This window comes from Colobus angolensis, unplaced genomic scaffold (assembly GCF_000951035.1).
Source record: "Colobus angolensis palliatus isolate OR3802 unplaced genomic scaffold, Cang.pa_1.0 Scaffold15, whole genome shotgun sequence".
Taxonomy (NCBI): Eukaryota; Metazoa; Chordata; class Mammalia; order Primates; family Cercopithecidae; genus Colobus; species Colobus angolensis.
Window position 1 is genome coordinate 16981662 of NW_012114599.1, and position 23212 is coordinate 17004873.

The 23212-nt window shown below is 39.8% G+C and overlaps 1 protein-coding gene across 2 annotated transcripts in view; it reads right to left on the reverse strand.

Annotated features, from left to right (window-relative positions):
* The window catches only part of TTC27 (tetratricopeptide repeat domain 27), a 195695-nt gene that overhangs the window by 95822 nt on the left and 76661 nt on the right, over positions 1-23212 (reverse strand). For both annotated transcript variants that reach the window (XM_011935991.1, XM_011935992.1), the window contains exon 10: positions 16949-17062. In XM_011935991.1, coding sequence (XP_011791381.1) covers positions 16949-17062 — 114 coding nt within the window. The remainder of the gene's footprint in view (positions 1-16948; positions 17063-23212) is intronic.

A 23212-nucleotide genomic window follows, 5' to 3' on the forward strand; every position in this document is an offset into this window, starting at 1 on the left:
GAAGGAAGGAAGGAAGGAAGGAAGGAAGGAAGGAAGGAAGGAAGGAAGGAAGGAAGGAAGGAAGGAAAAGAAAAGAGAGAAAGAAAAGTGAAGCCCACATGAAGTGAGGAAGTTTAAAAATCTTGGCCATAGCAGCTTGTGATTTCTCTTCCTCTTGGATTGTGAAGTCTATGGATAATGAAATCTGGTGCTATTGTGACAACAGCCTTCCCGATACTGAAGAAGGTGGAGAAAAGCAAAGATATGAGAATGAGGATGGGAAAAGAGAGAAAAAGAAAGGCCTGATGATCTCTTTGAACCCCTGAATCCAGCTATCTCCGAGACTGGGATATCCTTAGAACTCTCAGTTATAATAGCCAATTTATTTCCTTTTCTATGGCCAGTTTGAATTGGGTTTCTGTCCCTTACAACTAAATGACTCCTCATTGAGACCTGTTCTTAAAAATTCTTAAATATTACTGAGACAGAAGGTCAAGAGTCATGAAAAGCTCTAAACTTCTATTCGTCCATTATAAGCACCTTACATTTAGGGGGATTTAAAATAAGCATGAAAATCAAATGTAATTTTTCAAATTTTGAAGCCATACCCACTCATGAGGCAAACCAAACACAGCCACGGTCAGCTTAAATGACTAGATTATGTGCTGCACTCCACTTCCCAGTCCTTCTTTAAAGACTCTTAATGGCAGCTAGAGATTCTCTACTCAAACAAATAGTTACACATCAAGGGCAATACCAAGTCTGCCAAGTATAATGCACGTGGACGTACTTCTGTGAAGAAGATACATGAAAACACAATAGAGCACGTGAATATTCTGAGATGCTAACACATGAGAGAGAAGTCTTTAATACAGAATAAATGACTAAAGGAAAGCTTTGTCTTCTGGTATGCTAAAACATACAGAGTGAACATATTTCCCATAAATTAAGGAGTTAATTTGAACTTTAGGCTCTTATTACTTCTTAGAAGCACATGGGGTAGTGATTTATGCATTAATTCACTATTTTTTAGGAAACCCAATAAGAAAATGGCTTCATCTCTTTTCCCTTCCCTTAAAATAACACAACCAACCAAACTGAATTACTACCCTATGTTAATCTCAGTGTAATCATAGTGACTCTTCTGTTCCTGTTAGCTTTGGCATTGGGGTTTGTTACTACACTAAAAATTTGTACTGGAATGATATCAGAAAGGCTGGTCTCTACAGCTCTCAGATTATTGAAGTGCCAGATGAAAACATAGTCTCTAACTCAGCTAACTCTCAATTAGTCCTGCTAATAAGTAATTCAAAATTCTATTTTTCTAATTAATCATTTAGCAAACATCCATTGAGTGTTGATTTTGAGAATGTAAAAATAAGTAAAATATAGAAACTGACCCCTCAAGAAGCTCACATTCTAGCTGTTATGAAGGAAAGGTTTCCAAATAGAGCATGATAGAATTAATTAATACTAAAACACAGCTGTGACAACAGTGTCCAAAAATAAACCATACACATACAGTCAGTTGATTTTTCAATGAAGGTGCCAATAAGAATGGGGAGAGGCCAGTCAGCGGTAAGGAGAGAAAGTAAGGAGTGTTGGAGCAGTCAGTCTACCTGAGAAGTGAAGATCCTGAAGTAACATAATTGACATATTATGTTGCTATTATTAGCTACAGGATAAAACTAGACTTCTGAAAGCCTCTTCTCATAAAATTTAGAATGGAGCTAAGACAGGTCAGAATCTTGGGCCGCTGAGGGAGACTTACCCTCATGATCAATATTTGGCTGGGGGATGGGAGGTGGCAGGTGGGCATAAACCATCCTTTCCCCCTGTGAGAATACCCAGGGGAGCTTCTGGTACTGTGCCTCCACAGGGAGGCATCCTCTATCCCTGGATGTCTTCATGGGAAACTCTGGGGTACTGGGAAACCCAGATTTGCATCTGAGATCATGTTGTATTGTCTCCAGCTTACAGTAACTAAATATCACCTCCTGCAGTTGTGTCTGTTAGCTTCTCTCTCACCCCTTTGAGAACCACACACTTAATTATTCTCAAGTTGAGATGATCTTCATAAGCTAGCTCTCTGTCCCAAACTACTGCATTGCTGCCCCATGTTCTTCTTTATGACTACATGCAGAAGGCAATTCTGAAGAGCTGCTTTGACCTGAGATCTAGCTCTGGTCTAGGGGCATAAAAGGAGGCCCTGTGTTAATATATTTGATGCAGAGCTAATATAAGTTTCCCATATAGTTAACCTCAATACCTGTCATCTGGGTTGTTGCATCTCTTTCTGACTCTGCTATTCCATCCTTTAAACGTTTTGACCTTTTTTCTTGATGACTAGGTCCCTCTCCCAATCACTGCAAAGCCTTTTGTATCTTTTGTAGCCTCCCTGAGTGTATCATCTAAGAATATCTCATACATTGTTTAGTCCACTGCTCTATGCACAGCTTCATCTGTTGGATGTCACTCTGGTGAGGGTGATCCTGCATTCCAGACTATGACTTCCGTAGCTCAGAACCACTGGCCAATGCTTCAGACACCATACTGAGAGGAGGTTCTCCTCACTGGGTCTCTATCCTTTGTTTGTGGCTTTTCACTTGGGATCTTGATCCTGCTACCAGCTCCTCTGGATGCCTCCTCTGCCCCCTAGGCTTGGTTAAGCACAGTGCCTTCTTGCACCACTTAGGAGATACTATCTCAGACCTCACATGTCTGTTCAGAAGGAAAGGAATGAAAGAATGAAGCAACAGGAGGTATGAGGCTTATTTAAAAAGAGAAGCATCTTTGTTATAACAGCAAGAGTGCCCAGTTGCCTCAGATTCCCGATTCAGAGCATTAGGGGAAGATTTAGAGGGAAGACCCATGCCAACCCTATAGGAGCCTGCTAGTTAGCCACACTCTGGTCACAGTACAGAGTCTGCAGTCAGCCCTGCACTCAGTGGAAAAGCCTCTAAGACAATGAGACCCACACTGCTACAGAGGGGACTTGTGCTAACTATCAACACAATCAGCTTTGGCAATCATCAGCCATTTAAGAAAAAGCAATACCCATGAAAAAGAAAGGCCAAGAGGAACATATAAGACAGGTCATACCTGAGGATAGATAATTCACAGGAATAATTTTTAAATTCTAATTAATAATGTGCAAATAAATTTAAATGAGATACTGTATCTGTAAAACACAAAAGACTATTATGAAAAAGGACAATCAGAAAAATGCAGATTTACTGGAAATTAAAAATAATTGTCAAAATAAAAAAATTTATGAATGGACTAAATATTATTAATTGGGCTTATGGTCAAAATTAGTGATACAGGAGAAAAGATGGGAGAAGTCTCCTATAACTTCAATCAAAAAGACAAACAGCTTAGAAGAGGCACAGAATATAGATCTGGGAGGTCTCTACATAGTTCTACTAAAATTCCAAATGCAGAAGTGAATTGGATAAAGAAGCTTTTTAAAGAATGAAGAAAAAAGTATAATTAATTAAAGTATAATTAAATTGTTTCATCTATAGAGCCATAATTGCTTCTATTTAAATAACCCAATATATAACCCAGAAAGAGAAATAATTATGTAACTAACATTTATTAAGCACTTCCAACCTGAGATGCTGATCTAAATATTAACTCATACAATGCTCATAAAAACTCCATTTATTCCATTATTTATGTGAGCCAACTGAGGCACAGAGACATTCAGTAGCTTGTCCAAGGTATAAGCAGGTATATTATATGGTAGCGCTGGGAACGGAAACCAGGCAGTATGACTCCAGAGCCCATGGTCAAATTTAGATACATCCAGAATTCCAAAAATAAAGAGAAAATTCTAAAAAATTTCAAAACAAGAAGAAAAGAAAGAACTTAAAACAAGACAAAAATCAGACTGCCATACTTATTAGCAAACTTGGATGACAGGAGATATTAAGGTAATGACTTCATTTAAAGTCCTGAAGAAAAATGATTTTGCAACTAGAATTCTATACACCCAAACTCCTGAATTATGATGGAAAAATACTTTTCTGTTTTTTTGAGACGCAGTCTCGCTCTGTCGCCCAAGCTGGAGTGCAGTGGCCAGATCTCAGCTCACTGCAAGCTCCGCCTCCCGGGTTCACACCATTCTCCTGCCTCAGCCTCCCTAGTAACTGGGACTACAGGCGCCCGCCACCTCGCCCGGCTAGTTTTTTGTATTTTTTTTAGTAGAGACGGGGTTTCACCATGTTAGCCAGGATGGTCTTGATCTCCTGACCTTGTGATCCGCCCACCTCGGCCTCCCAAAGTGCTGGGATTACAGGCTTGAGCCACCGCACCCGGCCAATACTTTTCACAAAGACGCAAATTTAACTACATTTGTTCTTCATGTGAAAAAGTTACACAGTGAGGCAATACAAAAAAGCAAAAAAGGAAACAAGAAAGATAATAACTAACAGGAAAGAAGCAGTGGTAGCTGACCATGCAAAGAGAAAAAAAAAAAAAAATCATTGGAGAATCCCCTGGACCTTGATTCTTGTGACAGCTTCCTTCAAGTGGCAAACACTTAGACACAGAGCACTGCATTTCCTTCTCCATGGGTCCAATTGCACCATTTGGTGTATAATCAATAATCAGTACACTCACAGCATCATCATTACAATGCTGTAAGACTGGGTTGAAGTTTTAAAAAATTCAACATATAGGCCAGACACAGTGGCTCACGCCTGTAATCCCAGCACTTTGGGAGGCTGAGGTGGGAGTATCACTTGAGGTCAGAAGTTTGAGATCAGCCTGGGCAATGTAGTAAGACCCTGTCTCAACAAAAATATTGCAAATTAGTTGGGCATGGGGGCCTGAAACAGGAGGATCACTTGAGCCCAAGAGTTCAAGATTGTAGCGAGCTGTGATCATGCCACTGCACTCCAGACTGAGTGACAGAGTAAGACTCTGTCTCAAAAAAAAAAATCTGAGCCAGGTGTAGTGGCTCACACTTGTAATCCCAACACTTTAGGGGGTTAAGGCTGGAGGACTGCTTGAGCCTGAAAGTCTGAGGCCAGCTTGGACAACATGGCAAGACCCTGCCTCTACAAAAAACTTAAAAATTAGCCTGGCATGGTGGTGGGTGTCTATGGTCCTAGCTACTGAAGAGGCTGAGGTGGGAGGATCACTTGATTCCAAGAGGTCAAGGCTGCACAGTGACCCATGTTTGTATCACTGCACTCCAGCCTGGAAAACAGAGCAAGACCCTGTCTCTGAAAGAAAAAAACAACAACAAAACATATAGAACAAACATACATGACAAAAATAACCCAACGGAATATAGAGTAACAACCCCAACAATTGAAAAATAACATAAAAATGGAAGAGGAGATGAGAGGTGCGCAGATTTCTTCCTTTGTTATAGTGTGGAATCAACAGATTCTATCTAAAAAGTTGACAAATCAAGAGACAGAAGTATTAAAGAAATGTAAATATTTAAAGTTATAATGGAAACCACTAGAATAACAACTAAAAAAGAAATAGCTAAAAGTGAACTCAGAATTAGGGAAGAATTTATATCTTTCATTTAAAATCCTCCTGAGTGAACTAATTTATTTTATTATATGCAGTACTAAAATTTTTAATATGCAGTTTAAAAATAAAATATTAATTAAAGGACACTTTCAGAAATAGAGGATTAGTTAAATTAGTTGTAGCACTTCTATTTAAAAGAGTGACATATGGCTGCTAGAATGAATAAGCTAGGTTCACAAGTATTGGCATGCAGAGCGGATCCAGCTGTTATGTTTAGAGGGAAAAGGTATAAAGCAAGAAGACTGATGATCCCACTTATGTCAAAGTATATTTATGTTTACGCACAGAGAGAGGTTTAGAAGGTACAAATTGTTGAGACTGGAAGGCAAGCAAGAGGAAAAGAAAGCTGTTGTTTTTTACTTTCCACTTCCATATTGCTTATATTTTTATAATGAGCAGTATCATTTAAATAATTAAAACAATTAAGAACAGTGACATAGTTTAAAAAACAAAACACACTTCACTACTACTGACCGTGGACTTGGTCCAGGTGTTACATCTAATTCCTGCAGAGTGTGGTAATTCCATCAGTATTAAAAAAAAAATAATAAAGGACCTCTTTCTCAAATTATTCAAACACAAGTACAAGCCTCAGAGTAACAAATCCTGACAGTACACTACTGTGACTAATATTCCTCCAATCAAGGGTTTCATTATGACATGCCCTTAATCATTACTAGAAATTAATGAGATAGGTCATGAGGGCCATATAAAGAAAGGACTACCAACTTTAAGAGAAATGTTTCAGCCCACACTGGAGCAATAATCTCCACAATAGTAACAAACACGGTATTCTGGGTCTTCCTCCTCCATAATTAACCATGATAAAAATCCCCACTTCTTCAAAGCATGCATGCAACTACATAGTATCAAGAACAGATGTTCTAAAGCTGGAGGAATCACATTAGCATACTTCAAACTGTACCACAAGGCCACAGAAACCAAAACAGCATGGTACTGGTACAAAAACAGACACACAGACCAATGGAACAGAATAGAGAGCCCAGGAACAAAGATGCACACCTACAACCATCTGATCTTGGAGAAAGTTGACAAAAACAAGCAATGGGGAAAGGACTCCTTATTAAATAAATGGTGCTGGGATAACTGGCTAACCACATGTAGAAGACTGAAACTGGACCCCTTTCTGACCCATATACAAAAATCAACCCAAGATGGATTAAAGACTTAAATGTAAAACCAAAAACTATAAAATCCCTGGAAGATAACCTAGAAAATTCTAGTCTGAATGTAGGGACTGGCAAAGATTCCATGATAAAGATGCCAAAAGCAATTTCAACAAAAACAAAAATTGACAAACTGAACCAAATTAAACAAAAGAGCTTTTGCACAACAGAACAAACTATCAACAGAGTAAAGAGACAATCTACAGAATGAGAGAAAATATTTGCAAATGCACCCGACAAAGGTCTGATATCCATAATCTATAAGGAACTTAAACAAAAAACAACCCCATTAAAAAGTGGGCAAAGGACATGAACAGTCACTTTTCAAAAGAAGACATATGCACAGCCAACAAGCATATGAAAAAAACGCTTAACATCACTAATCATTAGAGAAATACAAATCAAAACTACAATGAGATACCATCTCACAACAGTCAGAATGGATATTAAAAAGTCACAAAACAACATGCTAAAGAGGTTGTGGAAAAAAGGGAACGCTTATATACTGTTGGTGGGAATGTAAATTAGTTCAGCCATTGTGGAAAGCAGTTTGGCAATTTCTCAAAGAACTTAAAACAGAACTACCATCAGACTTGGCAATCTCATTACTGTGTATATACCCAAAAGATTATCAATCAGTCTACCATAAAGACACATGTGTGTGTATGTTCATTACAGCACTATTCACAATAGCAAAGGCATGGACTCAACCTAAATTCCCATCAACAGTAGACTAAATAAAGAAAATGGGGTAGGCATGGCCAGGTACAGTGGCTCACGCCTGTAATTCCAGCACTTTGGGAGGCCAAGGCAGGCGGATCACGAGGTCAGGAGATCTCTACTAAAAATACAAAAAATTAGCTGCGCATGGTGGCAGGCGCCTGTAGTGCCAGCTACTTGGGAGGCTGAGGCAGGAGAATGGAGTGAACCTGGGAGGTGGAGCTTGCAGTGAGCCGAGATTGCGCCACTGCACTCCAGCCCGGGTGACTGAGCGAGATTCCGTCTCCAAAAAAAAAAAAAGAAAAGAAAAAAATGGGGTACATATACACCATGGAATACTACAGAACCATAAAAAAGAACAAGATTGTGCTCTTTGCTGCAACAAAGATGGAGCCAGAGGCCATTAACTTAAGCAAACTAATGCAGGGGCAGAAAACCAAATAGTGCATACTCTCACTTGTAATTGGGAGCTAAACGTTGGGTACACATGGACACAAAGAAGGGAACAACAGACATTGGGGCCTACTTGAGGGTGAGGGTGGAAGGAGCATAAGAATTGAAAAATTACTTAATGAGTACTATGCTTATTACCTGAGTTTCAAAATAATCTGTACACCAAAACCTGAGACACACAATTTATCAAAGACAAAAAAAAAAAAAAAAGAACAAATATTCTAAGAAGAAAAAAGTAATTTAAAAATTGTGAAATCTGACTTCATTACCACAGTTAAGAAAGTCAAATTGCAGTATAAACAGACTCCAGGGACAGAAAACTGCAATAATCTCAAATTTCCAATTCAATACAATGTCCTCCCAGAAATCCAAGGAGGAAGAAAAATTTTCCCGTTGGGCAAACGTCTTCAGAGGCACAACTGCTTGGACAGGGACAGACTTTCATGACTTAAATTAACAGGTGTAAGAGATAACCAAGTAATTAAAATTCATTATCAAGATTATTTCAGTAATAAACATAAAACAATCTAACATTGATCTCCAAAGACTGAACTGAGTTTATCTAACACCAAGTAAAAGGAGTTTGATATGAAAGAAGACAGAGCTTGATATGAAAGAAAACAATGACAAATTTGGTTTGCACAATTTTTTTTCAAAAATGTTTTGGTTTGGACATAAATAAGATGGTCCCTTTGAATGTATGTAGTTTCCATTAATTTGCTTCATATTTGGATTACAAAATGTTTTAGCCCCTTTGTGGTGCTGTAACAGAATATTAGGATTGGGTCACCTACAATGAGCCGAGATTTTATTTCTTATAGTTCTGGAGACGGGGAAGTCTAAGATGGAAGGGCCTGCATCTGGAAAAGACCTCTTGCTACATGATCCCATGGCAGAGGCACAAGAGGGAGAGTGAGAGCAAGAGAGATAGAGGAAAGAACGCCAAACTCATTCTTTTATCAGGAACCTAACCCCTGAAATACTGGCATTAATCCAGTAATGACCTAATCACCTCTTAAAGGTACCATTTCTCAATACTTTTGCATTGGGGATTAAGTTTCCAACACATCAACTTTGGGAGATGCACATGAACCATAGCATATAAAAGAAAAGGATGTGATCTTATGATAAAATGTTGAATATAAGAATTTAAGGGTGGGTGCGGTGTATCACGCCTGTAATCCCAACACTGTGGGAGGTGAAGGAAGATGAATAGCTTAAGCCCAGGAGTTCAAGACCAGCCTGGGTAATGTGGTGAAACCTTGTCTCTAAAAAAAATACAAAAATTGACAGACATGATGGCGCACACCTGTAGTTGGGAGGCTAAGGCAGGAGAATCAGGTGAGCCCAGGAGGTGGAAGTCGCAGTCCCGAGATCATGCCATTGCACTCCAGCATGGGTGACAAAGTAAGACTCTCTCTCGTTAACAAAAAAAAAAGAATTTAGATCAGATGGGGATGGAAAGGCTGAATGATGATAGAGAACACTATTTTATACTCCACTGGTAGAAAAGCAGGGTATAAATGATTACTGAAGAATATAATCTTATTTTATTTCAAGCAGCTTCTGAATCATAGCCATTAAAATAGTTTCCATAAACATGATTTTCTTCATTGTCACTAACATCACCACTGCCTTGAACATGCAATAAAAAAGTGCAGCCTAAAATAATTTCAGAAGACAAGATGTTTTTAATAGATTGTCCTCAATTTGGAGTTCCTTCTTCTGCGGACCTTATAATCATGATTTATTTACCTTTAGGTGTGATGAAACATTTTCTTTTCAAGTTTGGCACGTCTCACTTACAGATCTCTTCCAAATCTGCCATTCCTTAGGACTTGCCACTGAAGCCTTCAGTGTAACTGCCTGCAACCGTGTAAGTCTGTGTAGTCCAGACTGTCACTAACTAGCCAGACAAACTGGGGCAAGGTTACCTGACTTCATCACACCTGCATTTCCTCAATACATAATAGAACAAGATTAAATTTTTCCTTAAGGGGGTCCTTTCTAGCTTATTTTTCCTCAAGTCTTTTTGTTTTTTTTCTTTTTGAGACAGAGTCTTATTCTGTCACCAGGCTGGAGTACAGTGGTACGATCTCGGCTCACCACAACCTCCGTGTCCTGGGGTTCAAGCAATTCTCCTGCCTCAGCTTCCTGAGTAGCTGGGATTACAGGCGCCCACCACCATGCCCAGCTAATTTTTGTATTTTTAGTAGAGACAAGGTTTCACCATTTTGGCCAGACTGGTCTTAAACTCCTGACCTCAGGTGATCCACCTGCCTCAGCCTCCCAAAGTGCTAGGCGTGATTACAGGCGTGAGCCACCGCACCCAGCCTTTTCCTCAACTTTTAACAGTTTATCATTTTATTATTTTACGCTGCTGTGGAAGGGAACAGATATTCATAGAAACTAAAACAGAATAAAAAAACACAACACTGTCTTAATATATACATGTAATTTTAAAATCATTTTCCTCTTATTCCTCAGGGATGCAGTAACTTCAACAAACAAAGTAATATCAAGTTCTGAATCAGGGGAATTGGCAGAAGTTCAGATGATGAGCTAAATGCCTCAACATTGACAGAAACTTAGACAAATTGTACATTCATCCTGTCACATGATCTGACTAATTTCCAAGATTTCTGGGTTGGGGAAGTAAAGAGCATTTTCTACAGTACTACCCTGCGGAGGCAGAAGTAACAACTCTCTAATTCTGTTCTACAGTTAGTGGGCTACACAACTCTCTTGATAACGCAGCATTTGAACAGCAAAATGAACGGACCCCAAATATAGTAAGGCCAATGCAAAGGAAAAATGCCAGAGCACAGTGATTTGACTCTTCTCCTTCTTTTTTTTTTTTTTTTTTTGAGACAGAGTCTTGGTCTGTCGCCCAGGCTGGAGTGCAGTGGCGCAGTCTCGAATCGCTGCAACCTCTGCCTCCTGGGTTCAAGCGATTCTCCGCCTCAGCCTCTCAAGTAGCAGGGATTACAGGTGCCCACCACCATGCCTAGCTAATTGTTTTGTATTTTTACTAGAGATGGGGTTTCACCATGTTGGCCAGGTTGGTTTCGAGCTCCTGACCTCAAGTGATCCACCTGCCTTGGCCTCCCAAAGTGCTAGGATTACAGGTGTGAGCCACTGCTCCCAGCCTTCTTTTAAATCCATGTTTCCCACTCAAAACACAATCTTGTTATTTGATATCTAAAAACATAATCTTCACAAATGCAGCTTTACAATTGAAAAGATATATACAGGCTGGGCGTGGTGCCTGTAATCCCAGCTACTTGGGAGGCTGAGGTAGGAGAATCGCTTGAACCCGGGAGGGTAGAGGTTGCAGTGAGCTGAGATCACGCCACTGCACTCTAGCCTGGGTGACAGAGTGAGACTCTGTCTCAAAAGAAAAGAAAGAAAGAAAGAAAAGCTATATACTTATAAATACATAAAAGATTCACTTTTTTAGTTTAATTAGATGCTATAAAAGAAAAATGAATGCTGACCTACTTATTTTGTGTGCCAAAGTTATTGAAAGAGATGGCTAAAGGGCAAATTATTTCTAGGTCAATATGTCCTTCACCAATAAGTGAATGTAGTCTAGCACTATTTCTATTAAGAAGGCCAAAACTAGCCTGACCAACACGGCGAAACCCCAACCCTACTACAAATACAAAAAAGTAAGCAGGCGGTGCATGCCTGTAGTCCCAGCTACTCGGGAGGCTGAGACAGGAAAATCACTTGAACTCAAGAGGCAGAGGTTTCAGTGAGTCGAGATCATGCCACTGCACTCCAGTGTGGGCGGGAGAGTGAGACCTCCCATCTCAAATACAAACAAAAAAAGAAGGCTGAAGCTTTAACAACAACAGACACTTAAACTTTTTCCATAATGTAAAAAAATGTATTACGTGTATTTCCTTAAATAAACTATGTTTTAGTCATTTCAACATTTTACAATTTTAGTGTAAACTGAATTTTTAATAAACTTTAAAACAATGGTGTAATCCACCATAATTGAAGATGCTAATCAACTATATCTTCACCTTCCCTCTTTGCCCTACATGGTGGGGTCTAGCTGTGGGAGTGAGGACAACAGATTGCCTTGAACTATCAGCTGTTTCAGCGTCACCTCAGCTAGAGAGCACCTAGCCTGAGGTCATGCCCCTTCCTGAGGCTGCCCATATCCAGTGATAGGGAAGAGAAGGCAGAGGACAGGTCCAGCCATTTCAGCCCAAGGAGACAGCAAAGTGGGAAATACTGTAGGCTCCACTGAGCCAACACCTCGGATTGATATTTTCTTCTGCTTCTTTCTATTTCTTGTCAACAGGTGTTGCACCCTAGTGACATGAATTTTGTGTTTAGATTTGGGTCCCATCCCCAAAATATCTCATTATGTATATGCAAATATTTCAAAGTCTGAAAACAATCCAAAATCCAAAACATTTCTGGTCCCAAGCATTTCAGATAAAGGATACTAAACCTGTATCAGCGGTTTTATCACCAATGATATTAATCATAATCACGAGGTTATGGTAGTGTTTGCCAGTTTTTTCCACTGTAAAACAACACTGCTTTGAACTGTACAGGTTCACTTATATATGGGTTTTCTTCCGCCTCTGCCGTCCATGAGGAGCAAAATTCCTCCTTTTGCTCCTCCTCCTCAGCCTACTCGATGTTAAGACAATAAGGAGGAAGACCTTTATGGTGATCTACTTCCAGTTAATGAATAGTAAATATATCTTCTCTTTTTATTCTTAATAGCGTTTTTTTCTCTCTGCCTTACTTTTTTTTTTTTTTAAATGAGACGGAGTCTCATTCTGTCACCCAGACTGGAGTACAGTGGCACAATCTTGGCTCACTACAACCTCCGCCTCCTGGGTTCAAATGATTCTCCTGCCTCAGCCTGCTTACTTAGGATATAGGCTAAACTGCTATAACAAAAAGATCAAAAAGTAGACTTGAGCAAGACAGAATTCTGTTTCTCTTTCATTTATAAATTCAACAGTGCTATAGTTTGAATGTGTCCTTTAAAAAAAGTTCATGTGTTGGCAACTTGGTGACCAATGCAACAGTGGTGGGAGGTGGGGGCTCTACCCTCATGAATGGATTAATGCTGTTACCATGGGAGTGGGTTAATTACCATGGAAGTGGCTTTGTTATAAAAGGGAGCTCTCTCTTGCATATACTTCCTTTTGCCTTCTACCCTTCTGCCAGGGGATGACCCTCACCACCTCCTGGCACCATGGTCTTGGGTTTCCCAATCTCCAGAACTGTAAGAAATAAATTTCTTTTCTTTATAAATTACCCAGTCTGTGGTACCCTGTTATCACAGCAGAAAACAGACTAAAACAATGAATGGCTCAGAACTGCTAAAAGGGCTCAGCCACCTTCAAAACATCTGTGGTCTAAGTTGGCGGCCCAGTTCTCCTGATTTCCCAGCCAACGGGAAGGGACAAAGTACCAGGAGAGCACATATTCCCTTTTAAGGGTATGATCCAGAAGTGGTACATATTACTTCATCCACATCTTACTGTTCACAACTTAGTTACCTGGCCTCTCCAACATGCAAAAGAGGACCAGAAGTCATATGCCTGGATAAAATTCAGGAGGTCCTATCACTAAAATAAAGAAGGGGGCCAGGCACGGTGGCTCACCTGAGGTCAGGAGTTCAAGACCAGCCTGGCCAACATGGTGAAACCCCATCTCTACTAAAAATACAAAAATTAGCTGGGTGTGGTGATGGGTGCCTGTAATCCCAGCTACTCGGGAGGCTGAGGCAGAAGAATCGCTTGAACCCAGGAAGCAGAGGTTGCAGTGAGCCAAGATCATGTCACAGCACTCCAGTCTGGGTGACAAAGCAAGACTCTGTCTCCAAAAAAAAAAAACAAAAAGTAACTAAGTAACGAAAATGTAAGATTACACCCCATAAAATAAAACAGGAATCCATGAGTTCACAATCAAGTAAATAAATACATGGAAAAACAAATGAGAAGAGAAAGGTCTTCCTTACAGTAGAATATCAACTTAAAAAATTATTAAAGAATCATGGAATTAGAAAATTACCACTTGGCAATACATAATGCTAACTTATGCAGAGAAGATACATCAATAAACAATAAAACCAGGCCAGGCACAGTGGTTCCCACCTATAATGCCAGCACTTTGGGAGGCCAAGGCAGGAGGATTGCTGGAGGTCAGGAGTTTGAGACCAGCCTGGACAACATAGTGAGATCCCGTATGACAAATTAAAAAACTATCCAGGCACAGTTGCATGCTCCTGTAGCCCTAACTAGTGGTAAGGCTGAGGGCTGAGACAGGAAGAACATTTGAGCACAGGAGGTGAAGGCTGCAGAGAGCAATGATCGCACCACTGCACTCCAACCTGGGCAACAGAGCACGACCTTGTCTCTAAGAAGAAATAAATGAATAAATACACACATTTTTAAAAAATGCTAAAACCTCCTCATTAGTATAGTGGCAAATAAAAATAAATAAATAAAAATATAAAAACAAAAGAATAAATGCTAAAACCTATGGGTGAAAGTTAGATGACAAATCAGATGGTCTCAGAGTAACTCCCTGTGTTAATCTGTTTTGTGTTGCTGTAAAGGAATACCGGAGGCTTGGTAATTTATAAAGAAAAGATGTTTATTTGGCTCATGGTTCTACAGGCTATACAAGCATGGTACCTCAGCTTCTGATGAAGCCTCAGGAAGCTTTTAGTCACGACAGAAGGGGAGGGAAGCAAGTGGATCACATGGCGAGAAAGGAAACAAAAGAGAAGCCAGGCTCTCTCAAACAAGCTCTCACATGAACTAACAGAGGGAGAAGTCACTTACTACTGTGGAGAAGGCATTAGGACATTCATGAGGGGTCTGTTCCCGTGACCCCAACACCTCCCACCAGGCCCCATCTCCAACATTGGGAATCACATTTCAACAAGAGATATGGAGGGGACAAATATCCAAACGATACCACTCCCTGAAAATGTTTATTAATTACAATGGGAAAAGACTAACTTTACTTGGGGAGAAATCTCACAAACACAAGCTTACTGAAAGATCAAATAACATCCCCAGTGACAGCATAAGTGAACATCATGTGCCACCTGAGGGGAGAAGAGTACTACATTATTTCTATAATATGACAGCCAAAATTCTATGACCTGAATCAAATAATGAAACATCAGACAAACTCAAACTGAAGGGCAGTCTCCAAAATAACCCATAATCTTCAAAAGCATCAAACCCATCAAGGTCAAAAAAGGACTAGGAATTGTTCTGGAATAAAGGAGCCTGAAAGGATATGACAGTGAAATGCCAGGCTTGGATCCCTGTGCTACAAAGGACGTTATGAGGACAAGTTGATAAAGCCCAAACAGGATCTCGTGGTGAAGGGTATATGGGAATTCTTCATACTGTTCTTATGACTTTTATGTAGGTTTGAAATTTTTATAAAATAAAAATAAATTTTTGGCTGGGCACAGTGGCTCATGCCAGTAATCCTAGAACTTTGGGAGGCAGAGGCAGCCAGAGCACTGGAGGCCAGGAGTTCGAGACCAGCCTGAGCAACATGGTGAAACCTCCATCTCTACTAAAAATACAAAAATTAGACGGGCATGGTGGTGCACGCCTGTAATCCCAGCTACTCAGAAGGCTGAGGCATAAGAATTGCTTGAACCCCAGAGGCAGAGGTTGCAGTGAACCGAGACTGTGCCACTGCACTCCAGCCTGCGCAACAGAGCAAGACCCTATGTCAAAAAAAAGTACAAAAAAAAAAATCACTTTCATTAATTACTATAGTCTGAATGTGTCCTCCAAAATATATATGTTGAAACTTAATGGCCAATGTGAAAGTATTAGGAGGTAGGATGTTTAGGAAACTATTAAATCTTGAAGGCAGAGCCCTCATAAGCCAGACTAGGGCCCTTATAAAATGGTGTAAAAGGACGGGTTCACTCTCTTCCACTCTTCTGTCATGTGAGAACACCCAGACAGTGCCATCCATGAGCAATGAGGCTTTATCAGACACCGAATATGCCAGCACCTTGATCTTAGACTTTCCAGCCTTTAGAACTGTGAGAACATGAATTTCAATTCTTTATAAGTTAAATTACCTAGTCTCAGGTATATTGTTGTAGCAGCACAAACAGACTAAGACACTGATGTTATGAAATCCTGTACCTATTGCAAGATTTTCCATTTTTCTTGGTAATAAATTTGCATCATGGATAGTTTATGAGAAAATGTGTAAAAGACACTAAATGCTATTGACTTATTGGATAGGAATAAACATTAGCATTAAATGAAGAACGTTACTTGAATATGGATTAATCTTACATGTGGTTAGTTCATTAATGAATATTTTTTGCATCAGGATGAGTTTTATTTCTTTATACAACCCATACCTATGGGGCTGCATATCTTTATTTATTTATTCTTATATTGTCTCTTTTAATGCTTACCATAAACCTGTAAGTGCTATTATTATTATTATTTTTTTTTTTTAATTTTTTGAGACAGAGTCTTTCTCTTGTTGCCCAGGCTGGAGTACAATGGCACGATTTCGGCTCACTGCAACCTCTGCCTACTGGGTTCAAGTGATTCTCCTGCCTCAGCCTCCCAAGTGACTGGGATTACAGGCACCTGCCACCATGCCTGGCTAATTTTTGTATTTTTAGTAGGGATGAAGTTTTGCCCTGTTGGCCGCGCTGGTCTCGAACCCCTGACCTCATGACCCACCTGCCTCAGCCTCCCAAAGTGCTGGGATTACAGGCGTGAGCCACTGTGCTCAGCCTAAGTGCTGTTATTATTATTAACCTCTTTTACAGATGATGAAAATGAGGTTTGGAGAGGTTAAGTACCAAGTTCACAGAGCTGCTAAGTCACAGAGCTGGGCTTTGGAACCAAGAAGTTAAATTATAGAACTTATTCTCTAAACGGTAACAAATTATTTGAGTAAAATGTAAGCCGTCTCATTCTTTCATTCATAGCAAACATGTATGCTTATTGATAGCAATAGAGAGTTGGAAGAAGCACACAAATTGCCACATTAATTCCTACCTGTGTCTGCCTCATTGCCCGTTCCACTCGGCGTGTACTTCCTCTCTCAAGTTTTGTCCGGAGGATCAAGGCCGATGTCTGAATGGCCCAGAACTTTGGTTGTGAAAGCAAACACTGATAGAAGCAGGAGGAAAAAAACATAGAAAAGAGATAAGCTAGGTGATCTCATTCTGAATAGGACAAAATTAATTCTTCTAAAAATATCAGGGTACAGTTAAACACAGATTTGAAAATCTTCCCAGTGAACAAAAAGTTCTCTCTTTCTCAATTTGTATTACAGAAAGCATTCTAAAACATATGAGAATGCTTTCTGGCATTCGTTAAGGTAGGGAGTCTCCAATTTTAATGAAAATGCATTCCTAGAAGGGGCATCTTAACAAAGACTGGCCTGTATCAAAACCGAATATGTACACAGTGAAACCTAACCCCAGAGAAAGCTGTGACCACCATTACTCAGAGAATATAGTAGAAACCATCCAATATGATCACAAATGTAGTGGGAAACAAAGCGAAAGTACTGGATAAGTGAAAACAGGAACAAAATGTACTACGATAAACACTGACTCCTTGGTATAATGAGCACAACTTAAACTCTCTTTGATGACAACTTGGAATCTGATATTGTCTCTGGGTTATCATTCACAACAATTACTTTCAGTAAAGATTACTACAAATAGAGGAGAAAGATCTGTTTATTTATCTGAAAGTTGATGCCATCCTTGGTCCTTCTCTTGTTTCAAAAAGTCAGGTCTAGAAAACATCTTAGAGTACAATTAACCACTGAAAATGTAGCTACTCATTAGAAGCACCTGGGAAGTTTGGTATTCTAAAAGCACATCAGATCTCTGAGAGCAGGATGTGGGTGGCAGTTTTGGTGGCTGTTTTTTTTTTTGTTTTTTTTTTTGAGACAGGATCTCCCTCTGTCACCAAGGCTGGAGTGCAGTGGCATGATCACAGCAAGCTACAGCTTCGGCTTCCTGAGTTCATGCAATCCTCCCACCTCAGCTACCCGAGTAGCTTGGAAGGCAGACCTGCACCACCATGCCCGGCTAATTTATTTTATTTTTGTACAGACAGGATCTCCCTATGTTGCTCAGGCTGGCATCAGTGTTTTTTAAAATACCACTCCCCTCTCCCACCCCAAGTAATTCTCAAGTGTAGCCAACTTTAAGAACTATTAGGCTAAGATAAAGTATTTGTCTTTTATCAAATTCATTCATAACTCCAAACTCTCATTAAAGGTTAGCAACAAGTCCTTCACTCATTTGTATTACCTGCTTGACTCCTATAGGCATTTGAATTTTTAACCTCTAATCTAGACCAACTAACCTCTAATCTAGACCAACCCCCTCACAGTTAAGAGGAAAACAAAGCACCAACAGGTTAAATTACCTGCTCAATGTCACACCTCTATTAATAGCAAAAGCTGGTACTAACACTTAGTATCCTAAGCCCCAGAACACCTTTATATTATTTTATAACATTTTCTCCAAATAAACTTGTGCTCATTTAAATAGCTAAATTAAGATATGACTACTTCCTGGACATGGGTGATACTACCATAGATACATTAGAAAGTAGAGTAATGTAAAAAGAGGACTCAGTAAAGAGCCTTGGAGATGGTGAAGGAAGAGGATTAGGTAAAGAATACATGAATAAGAGAGGAGAATCAAAAGAACGGAACCTTAGTAAAATTTGTTCATTACTTCACTTGAGCACCTACTCCCTACATGGCAGTGTGTACTAGGCCCTAAGGACAGAAGAGCAAACAAAACAGACAGGATCCCTGCCCCCATAAAACATACATTCTAATCTTATTATTCTATAATTAACTTTGCAAATTAAAATATTTTTATCCCCTTGAAATATAGTTTCCAAGATTAATGTATAACCTCATCTCATTGGCCTCTATTAACTTAAATCTACAAAAAGAATGAATTTACTGACATAAATAGGTGCATATGGCCCTATAAAAATATGAATGATGAAAGAGAAGACATTAAAAAAACTAATTCTTTAAAATGTGCAACACTACTTGTCAGATTTTATTATAAAATGTGATCTCAAGAATTTTCAGGCAGGGCGTGATGGCTTATGCCTGTAATCCCAGCACTTTGGGAGGCTAAGGAGGGTAGATCACCTGAGGTCAGGAGTTCGAGACCAGCCTGGCAAACATGATGAAACCCAGTCTCTAATAAAAATACAAAAACTTAGCCGGATGTGGTGGCAGGTGCCTGTGATACCAGCTACTCAGGAGGCTGAGGCAGGAGAATCGCTTGACCCTAGGAGGCGGAGGTTGCAGTGAGCCGAGATTGTGCCCTTGCACTCCAGCCTGGGGAACAAGAGCAAAACTCCGTCTAAAAAAAAAAAAAAACAAAAAAAAGAATTTTCAAAGGAAAGGACTTCTCTCATTAGGTAAATCTGCAAAACTGATTCCACTACCCACAATGGGTCACATCACTGTCTTCATTTTCTTTTCATCTTATTAATGGGATTATCATCTGTAATCCCATGACAACAGAATGGAAGAGTACTGAGGAAAGTTGCTCTGTAAAACAGTGGGAAAAGGCTGCAGAGTAAAAGATCAAGAGGCATCCCAGCCCCACCAAGTGACCTGGGGAAGTTACTCTATCTCCCTGTATGTCTCACTCTCCTCCTCTCTAAAATTGGAGCGGCATTCCCATCTCTCACAGAATTGTGAGCATTAAGTAAGTATAAATAAGTAAAGCTTAATGGAGCCTATGAGAGTTCCCAATGAAGAGCACATCTGGCCCCTCCAGGAGCCCCAGTGTTAAGCTCACCCTTAACAGAAAATCTCTCTCTGGAGTGGGCATGGGCAACAGTGCTCACCTTCCAACCACACTGATCATTCTGCCAGCAACAATGGTGTACTGCATAGACCAGCTCAGCCCATGGGCTTGTAAGAGTTAAAACCCACCTTTAAAAAGGTTGTCCCAAAGGCTTGCACAGCAAAGGGATGAAATATCTTCCTCAGATAAACAACAAAGTCACACTGTTTTCTACACTGGTATGAGAACAAGAGGCTTGCCTAAGATTTTTATTTGAAGGTCAACCAAAACATTCTCACTAAACACTGAAAATAAGATACAATCTGACAGACATTTGAAAAGCTTTGAAGGAGGAACTAACTGGATAACAGCATCACTAAAGAGTGTAATGATGTCTATTTGGCTGGGAGATATAAAGACTTGAGAAAGTCTTTCTGAAAGAAAGCAATTGCACATAGGCTATATTCAATATATTTTATAAAACACTGCACCCATGAGGTGAGAATTGATCATAATATGGGACATTGGGTAAATAAGAAGAAAACTAAACAGGAAATATGATGATTTATGAAGCTCTATTGACGTATTAGAAAATGGCATTTTAAAAAAATTTTGGCAACCAAATGCAATGGAGAGAACACCAATCTAACTTACCTAAGCAGCAGGCCAACCCCAGCTGGTGAGAGCTCAAGCCATAATCTACGCAAACATCTGGATAGAGTTAACTCTGAGTTAACTCAGAGTCTTCACCATGCCCCCCAGCAGGGGTTGCTGCTCTTAATTCCATTCCATTTAGAACTTGAGAAGTGATCACCCCAATGCCTACAAGGCTGGTTCTGTCTCATTTAGGTCTTGGCCTAAATGCCACTTTGTGAGGGAGCCTTCTCAACCACCTCATCTAATGACTCCACCTCTATTCAGTGATTCTCTATCACTGCATCTAGTTTGGTTCCTCTAGGGCAGAAGTCCCAGCTATTTGATTCCTAGTGCCTTACATACTGTCTGGTACACTGCAAGAAAGGGATAAAAAGAGGGACAAAGAAAGAGACTTTTCCTCTGTCTTCTGTTACAAAGGGACAGGGGCATAAAAAGAAATGAAACAGAAATGTAAACTAACAGTGACTGGTGCTTATGAAAATCAACCTAATAGATTCTTTTTTGGGGCATTCCCTAGATAGAATTGGGAACATATGCTCCCAAGGACACAATATTGTACATAACAACTAGCTACCATGACATAATACTTCTATTACTATGACCTAGGCAATCTCGGGTCTACATAGGCTTTTGTAAGGCAGCTCAGAAACTTAAACACTACTTGAAATATTTTTTCTTTAAGACAACACATACCAAACGCTAAAAAAAAAAAAAAAAAGAAAGAAAGAAAAAGAAAATTACTTTATGGCTGGGTGAGATGGCTCAACTATAATCTCAGCACTTCGGGAGGCTGACACGGCAGAATCACTTGAGACCAGGAGTTTGAAATCAGTCTGGGCAGCATAGCAAGCCCCTGTCTCCACAAAAAAATTTATCAAATTTGCTGGGTGTGGTAGCATGTCCAGGTAGTTCCAACCATGCAGGAGGCTGAAGTAGGAGGATCACTTGAGTCCAGTCATGGCTACAGTGAGCCATGATCATACTACTGCACTCCAGCCTGGGCTGAACAGAGTGAGACCCTGTATCAGAAATAAAAATCATAATATTCCATTTGCTTCATGGCAAGTGATAATATAATAAGGTACCAACATAATGTGCTACCGTGGTATGTAAAAATCTACAAATTAAGATTAATTATTACTGGCCAGGCACAGTGGCCACTTTTGGGGCTAGGGCAGGCAGATCACTTGAGGTCAGGAGTTCAAGACCAGCCTGGCCAACATGGTGAAACTCCACCTCTATTAAAAATAACAAAAATTAGCTGGGTGTGGTAGTGCGCACCTACAATTCCAGCTACTCAGGAGGCTGAGGCATGAGAATCGTCTGAACCCAGGAGGCAGAGGTTGCAGTGTGCCAACATCATTCTACTGCTCTCCAGCCTGAGTGACGGAGTGAGACTGTCTCCAAAATAAATAAATAAATAAATAAATAATTCTTTTCTAAACTAGCTTGAATTCCTCTACCGTCCCAGCCATTATCTATGTGCCCTTGAATAAGCAGGTTAAGCTCTGTGGGACTAAAGACGTCTTATTCATAAAGAGAAAAATGTAAACTAAAAGTTGACCAACCACCTCCAAAATTCTATAGTAATGAAGAGAAATTAAGTAATGAAGGGAAAATAAGTTCCTAAGTTCATCTTTGTTGGATTTTGGTTATTTTCTATTTTAACATTAAGCTAAATGCAATTATTACAAACTTCATATTTACTGAAATATCTTATAAGCACATTTCTTTACTATTCAGTAAAAGTGTAAGAAAGAAGTACTTGAGAACAGCTAAATTGCTCAGACGCCAAAAATTGGTAAAGATAAAAGAAGACGTTGAAATTATCAAATTGTGACTCATCAGATTTGGAATGGTGTCTTACATATTAAGAGGCTAAATAAGCACAGAATTTCAGCCTTGATAATAAGAGGAAATGTGTGACTGAGTACACAGACCTAAATATAAGCTAATATAATTTGTTATTACCATAGAATTCTAGCTGCCCACTATTTCTTTTTGTTTGTTTTTGAGACAGGGTCTCACTCTGTTGCCCAGGCTAGAGTGCACTGGTGCAGTCTCAGCTTACTGCAACCTCCACCTCCCAGGTTCAAGTGATTCTCCTGCCTTAGCCTCCCTACAGGCACTTGCCATCACACCTCACTAATTTTTTAAATTTTCTGTAGAGACAGGGTTTTTGCCCAGGCTGGTCTCAAACTCCTGGGCTCAAGCGATGAGCCCACCTTAGCCTCCCAAAGTGCTAGGATTACAGGTATGAGTCACCACGCCCATTGGTTACTCACTAATTCTGTAAGTGGAAAACAAAATACATCGGGGAATAACAGGAACTGTAAAACTTTCAGTGACCGCTCTGCATTCTGTAGAAGATACTTTATGCTATCTTTGTATGAAAAAAGTAAATCTAAGTATTAGAAAAAATTCTCTCCAAATTAAATATAGTATTCCACATGATTCAGCAATTCCATTTCTGGGTCATGCCGGAAAGAACTGAAGTCAGATATTTACACACCAATATTCCTGGCAGCATTATACACATACCCAAAAGGCAAAAACAACTCAAATGTTTGTGAAGGAATGGATGATAAAATGTGGTATAGGCTGGGTGCAGTGGCTCACGCCGGAAATCCTAGCACTTTGGGAGGCCAAGGCAGGTGGAAGACTTGAGGTCAGTAGTTGGAAACCAGCCTGGGCAACATGATAAAACCCAGTCTCTACTAAAAACACACAAAAAAATTAGCTGGGCGTGATGGTGGGTGCCTGGAATCCCAGCTACTCAGGAGGCTGAGGCAGGAGAATTGCTTGAACCCGGGAGGCA